Here is a 6121-nt window from a genome sequence, read left to right as displayed (position 1 = left end):
GGGAGGGACCGGGGAGAGGCCGGGGAGGGACCGGGGAGAGGCCGGGGAGGGGCCGGGGAGGGACCGGGGAGAGGCCGGGGAGGGACCGGTAGGGGCCGGGGAGGGGCCGGGGAGGGGCCGGGAGGGGCCGGGGAGGGGCCGGGAGGGGCCGGGGAGAGGCCGGGGAGGGGCCGGGGAGGGGCAGGGGAGGGGCCGGGGAGGGACCGGGGAGGGGCAGGGGAGGGGCTGGGGAGGGAGCGGGGAGGAGCGGGAGGAGCCGGGGAGGGGCCGGGAGGGGCCGGGGAGGAGCGGGAGGGGCCGGGGAGAGGCCGGGGAGGAGCGGGAGGGGCCGGGGAGGAGCGGGAGGAGCGGGAGGGGCCGGGGAGGAGCGGGAGGGGCCGGGGAGGGGCCGGGAGGGGCCGGGAGGGGCCGGGGAGGAGCGGGAGGGGCCGGGAGGGGCCGGGAGGGGCCGGGGAGGAGCGGGAGGGGCCGGGGAGGAGCGGGAGGGGCCGGGAGGGGCCGGGGAGGAGCGGGAGGGGCCGGGGAGGAGCGGGAGGAGCGGGAGGGGCCGGGGAGGAGCGGGAGGGGCCGGGGAGGGGCCGGGAGGGGCCGGGAGGGGCCGGGGAGGAGCGGGAGGGGCCGGGAGGGGCCGGGAGGGGCCGGGGAGGAGCGGGAGGGGCCGGGAGGGGCCGGGGAGGAGCGGGAGGGGTCTCTCAGAGCGCCCGCCCCGCTGAGGGAGGGCTCGCGCAACGTAGCGCCCGCCCCCTCGCGGCGCTGTCAGTCACTGCCCCCGCCCAATCAGCGAGCGGCGCCGGCCCCGCGCAGCCAATGGGCGCAGGGCCGCGGCGCGGGGGGCGGGCCCAGGCATGGCGGAGCTGAGCGGCGGCAGCGAGCCCGTGGCCGTGGCGCTGTGGCCGCCCGGGGAGGCCCCGCCGGCCTTCCAGGTACCGGGGAGACCGGGGAGGAGAGGGGAGCACGGACACTTTCCACTGCAGGCCCGTCCGACCGGGCCTTGGGCACCGCCAGCCATGGGGCAGCCACAGCTTCTCCGGGCAGCCTGTGCCAGGGCCTCCCCATCCTCGCAGGGAAGAATTTCTCCCTAATATCTAATGTAAACCTGCTCTCTTTTAGTTTGGGTCCGTTCCCCCTTGCCCTGTCACTCCAGGATGCCTAGGAATTTTCTTCAGTGGTATTAGTCTTTACAAAACACATTGAAAAAGCTTCCAAAAAGCCTGGGGAAAAAATAAAGATGTGACCCCTATAGACCCAAATATCCCGGAATTACGTGGTGTGCTCGTATTTTACCGAAATGGGAAAGGTTGTGGTCGTTGAGGAACATTAAACTGGGTTTTGAGTAAAGCCGAGTGACTGAGAAGCTGATGTTTATAAAAAAAGAAACTTGCGAATGCACTGTCATCTTTCACAACACCCAGAACTTGCCAGGTACAAGCTGCTGTGAAATGTAATATTTAGTGATAGCACATCCTTCCGGCTTCTAAATAAAGCTGAATGCTGAGAAGGGAATGAAAATATACCCGAGGCTGTTTTTATATCTTGGTTTTCAAATGTTGCAGTTTCTATCAGGTTTTGTTTTGTAATAGTCCGTGGTTCTAAAACCATTCACCTGCTGGGGGCATCAGTGTAATTTTGAGAACCTGATTTTCTAGCGGAGCTAGGAGGAAGTTTGGATGCAACTTGAATTGTCATTTTTAACATAAATGTGTATTTGAAATTCTGTGGCTTAGAATAGCTATAGATTAACCTCAGGAGTAATTTACTGAGAATTTTGAAGTCTGGGGAGATTACTTTAACAATACCTTGAAAATTCTGCAAATAAATATATCCATAAATAAATATCTTTGGTATCTCTATAAATGAAAGCCATACATAGTAGAGCTAATGAGCTGATTTTTTTCTGCCAAGCATTTTTTGTGTCTGGGGGGCTATTTTGAGAAATTCAGACACTAACAAGACTATCAGTTTTTTTTGGTCTGTATGAAATACCTGATTTGTGTTCTTTTAAACACTTCAGACAAGTTTGAGTTGGAAGTTTACAGAAAAATGAAGCATTCATGATTTGAGTTTTGGGATCAGTCATGGGCAGACACAAACTTTAAAAGCTCTGGTTTTGAGCACTGACAATACCAAGGCTTTGACCTCTGTTCTCTCTGCAGTACAGCCCCGACAGCGTGGCCGGAGCAGACGGAGAGATCGACCCCACTGAAATCACCTTCCCGGGCTGTTCGTGCCGCAGCAGCTCCTGCGTGGCTCCCGAGTGCCCCTGTCTGTGCCGCGGGGAGAACTACAGCAGCAGCCTGTGCCTCAGGCTGCCAGAGCAGCACGAGCAGCACTTCTCCAGGCCTGTGTTTGAGTGCAACAGCCTGTGCCAGTGTGGGGACGGGTGCCAGAACAGGCTGGTGCAGCGGGGGCTGCAGCTGCGGCTGCAGGTGTTCCGCACGGAGAGGAAGGGCTGGGGAGTGCGCGCGCTGGAGCCCGTCCCCAGGGGCAGGTTTGTGTGTGAGTATGCTGGGGAGGTTCTGGGCTTTGCTGAGGCTCACAGAAGAATCCAGGCCCAGACAGCACAGGACCCAAACTACATCATAGCAGTGAGGGAGCACCTGCACGACGGGCGGGTCATGGAGACCTTTGTGGATCCCACCCACATCGGGAACGTGGGCAGGTTCCTGAACCACTCCTGTGAACCCAATCTGTTTATGGTGCCAGTGAGAGTTGACTCCATGGTGCCCAGACTGGCGCTTTTTGCAGCCGCTGATATTTCTGCTGGAGAGGAACTTTCATATGATTACTCTGGAAGATTCCATAATTTACCAGGAACTAGCAGAGAACACAAACCCCTGGAGGAAGAGAACAGGCTGAGAAAACCTTGCTACTGTGGTTCCCACACGTGTGCTTCCTTCTTGCCTTGGGACAGCTCCCTCTTTTCCACACCAGCGAGTTCTCCATAGCCTTTCAGCCTTAAACACACCTAAAAAGTATTATTTCCTCTAGTAGTTAAATAAAACTCTTTGTGTTCAACAAGGAAGCACATGTGGGTTTGAGTAGCAGCAAAGAGACAAGGTTTCAAGAATTTCATGGAAAAACCTTTTCAAGGACTTTCCAAGGTGCATAGTACAAGGGATTATGGAGCTTCAGGATGTTCCAAAATCAGGGACTAGGCCAGGCCTGGTGTTTTTGTCTTCTTGTCCTCTGACAGCTTGCTGTATGTTAAAGCAGCTCTCTTGGTTTGTACCCTTCAGAAAGAATTTGTACCTTTAGCACTTGTACATGGACAGGGCATGTGATAACAGCAAGAAAAGTCACTGACAATGGCACAAGAAAATGACACCATGAATCATGACACTTGCAAGGAAGGCATTAGGTTTCTTAAAATCCATTAAATTATTGTTTTCAAATTACTTGCTGTAATTTTTTTTTCTTCCACAAAGCATAGTAACTACTTATTATTGATGTAAAAGGAAAGAGTAGCTTTAATACTTTGTGTGTCCCATGTTGCTGCATGCCCACAGCAGACTGTGACTGACTGGCTGTTTCACTCCCATTTAGCTTTGTGGAAGTGGTGCAGGACTGCAGTCTCTGAGGAGCACAACATCCCATCTTTTTAATCACCTCAGCCTCGAGGCTGCTCTGATCAGATCTCTGCAATCACAGCAAGCAGCACATCTGTTACTCCCCAGCACTGTCAGTACATGCTCAGGAAGCAAATCCAGCCCCTGCAGCATGGAGCAGGGTGATGCTGACAGTTGACTGAAAGTAGAAATACAGAAGTACATCTGAACAACAACAGATTTGTGTTTTTGTGTTGAACAGCTGACAGATGCACAAGGGTTCTTTCAGCTGCTAACTGATCCATGTTTTCACTACTCCAGGGCCAGGCAGCATTAAGCAAGGCCTGGCCTTTCCCAGCACAGGGAGAAAGTCCTTGCATCTTCTTTGCATTGTCCTTGTCCAGCTCTAACAGCTGTGCAGGGCTTTTCTGAGCACCTCCTTCCACCAGGGATGCACTGCCAGATGGGCACATTCTGTAACTGCACGTTCCTTCACTTCCCTGCTGCAAAGACCAAATTAAGGCAGCTTCACACAGGCTGGTTTTGATATTTAAGATGGATAAACTGCAATGCAGCTTTTTATTCATGTCACATTGTGCCATCAGCAGCACAAACCCTCAGTTATTTGCTCTGGACAGTTTGATCTTTACCTGTTTCCATACCCTTTGACATAACACACACAAGGGAGTACATCTCGTGGGGATCAGCTGTTCTGGAGGCTATCAGTAACTTCATTTTTAAATTAAAGACAACTTTGATTTGGACCTGAAAAATTGGTGCCACTGAAGGACTGAGCTGTCACTCCCAGCTCAGTGTGCTCTTTCACAAGGAATCCAGGCAAACAGCTAAAAACTGGGAGCTCTCTGTAATCCTCTCTACTCTAAAAGAGCAGAAATGATTATCAGTATTTCAATATTCATTGGGAGATTTACTTTCCTATTGAAATATGATCAGATTGACTCAAGGATGCAGCTCTGAGCAAACTGAAGGTCTCCTGCTGTGGGGAGGGCTTTTGGAACAAGATGAGCTTTAAGGTCCCTTACAACCCAAACCTCTCTGTGATTAACCTGATAACTGACCAGGGATAAAGGACATTTTGCTATTTGCTAAACAAAATCCTACTTGGTGTTTACCTTTGCTTCCTTGATAAGATGCAGTTTAGCCTTTCCCATTTAAGTGCCTTCCTGCTGCTGTTGGGGTTTACACACTGCTGTGGGTTCATATGAAGATAAACATTACCACATGATTCCTCTTAGGGTTAATCATTAAGTGTCATTTCTGTCAGTGCAGAAACCTTCCAAAGGGTTTCAGCTGCTTGTCAGAATTAGTTTACAGGCTGAGCGACCATTAACTTTACTCCTTGCCTGAGGGTTCTTGCTGCTATAGGAGAGAAGCTCCCTGGATCCTGTATCCTGGAATGCACAGGATTCCAGAGCACAGCCTGGACTGCAAGGTCTCTTGTGTAGAGTCTTACCTGGTTTTCTCCCTGAAAAGGCATCATGCCAGCCACTTTCAGACCACAGGGCTGGGAGCAGATGATCCAATCCACTTCGTCTTTCCCTCCTGAGAAAAGTTTCAAGATTAGTTTACAGCATCTGCACTCCTCGTTTTCAGGATGACAGCACAGTTTGTTACCTTCCTGTTATGAATATGCACTTGGCATGATTTTGAGTAGCTAAGGAAGTGTAGATTAAAAAAAGCCCCAACCACCTTTAGCAGTATCTAGTCCTTGATCACAGCCTTACAGCTGAGCCCTCTGTCCGTGCAATCCTATCCCTCAGCCCACGCTAGTGCTGCAGCCCCTGGCAAGTGAGCTGATCCCAGTTATCTGCTTAGAGCAAACCTCCCAGCACAGAACAGGAACACAATGTTGGACTGCTCAAAACAGCCACACTGAAAGCCTTGCAAAAACAAAGTAATAGTTACTGAGTTCTAAACCACCCTGACAGTTGTTAAAGGCTTTTTTCCATACAGCATGTGCACTATACTCCACCATGCCTTGGCACTGCAGCTGCCTCGGGGAGTGGACCAAAATCCTACTAAAATATTCCCTATCTAGAAACTAGAAAAAAAAAATAGACCCTTTCTTGTATCTGCTGAATTTCTGTTCACTTTCCCCTTCAGGCTCCTTGCAGTTTCAGAGCCCCAGTCTGCCCCTCACAGCTCAGTGTGCTCTTCCACAATGAATCCAATCAAACAGCTCAAAAGACTCTTGAGTTTCCTCTCATCCTCCCTCCTCCTTTCTACTCTGAGTGCAATAATCATTATCAGTCTCTCAATATTGTGCCACATCATGCTGTGTCCTGGCATAGATTCTTCTGCCTGTTGGACTTACCTGGACCCCACTGGAGGCTGGTGTTTGGTGGAGGGCTGCCCCGGCATTCTCCTGTGTCATCTTTTCAACATGAAACCAGTGCAGAAGGAGCTGGCAAGTGATGGATTTGCATTAAAGCCAAATCCAGTTTTCTACAGAAAAGACAACGCTGGCAAGGACCAGCATCAGTGCCAGGGCTTTTGTTAATCCACTGTTACATTCAGATCCCAAAACAAGGTTTTTTTCAATTATTCCCATTTCC

At 51.6% G+C, this 6121-nt stretch overlaps 1 protein-coding gene across 2 annotated transcripts; it reads left to right on the top strand.

Annotated features, from left to right (window-relative positions):
* Positions 1-830: 830 nt before the first annotated feature.
* Positions 831-3395, top strand: LOC125331537 (histone-lysine N-methyltransferase SETMAR). Of its 2 annotated transcripts, none has more exons than XM_048315673.1 (2): positions 831-923; positions 2154-3395. In XM_048315673.1, exons 1-2 carry the CDS (start codon positions 846-848, stop codon positions 2943-2945), a joined length of 870 nt encoding a protein of 289 aa, XP_048171630.1. In that variant the 5' UTR covers positions 831-845; the 3' UTR covers positions 2946-3395. The 2 variants fall into 2 exon arrangements, with proteins under 2 accessions (XP_048171630.1, XP_048171631.1); XM_048315674.1 differs by lacking the exon at positions 831-923 and adding an exon at positions 934-1422 and having other exon boundaries at positions 2159-3395.
* Positions 3396-6121: the final 2726 nt, after the last annotated feature.

The sequence above is a fragment of the Corvus hawaiiensis genome, chromosome 11, assembly GCF_020740725.1.
Source record: "Corvus hawaiiensis isolate bCorHaw1 chromosome 11, bCorHaw1.pri.cur, whole genome shotgun sequence".
In the NCBI taxonomy this organism is placed as follows: Eukaryota; Metazoa; Chordata; class Aves; order Passeriformes; family Corvidae; genus Corvus; species Corvus hawaiiensis.
Note: the sequence above shows the minus strand (reverse complement) of the source record. Positions and strands in the feature narration are given on the sequence as shown.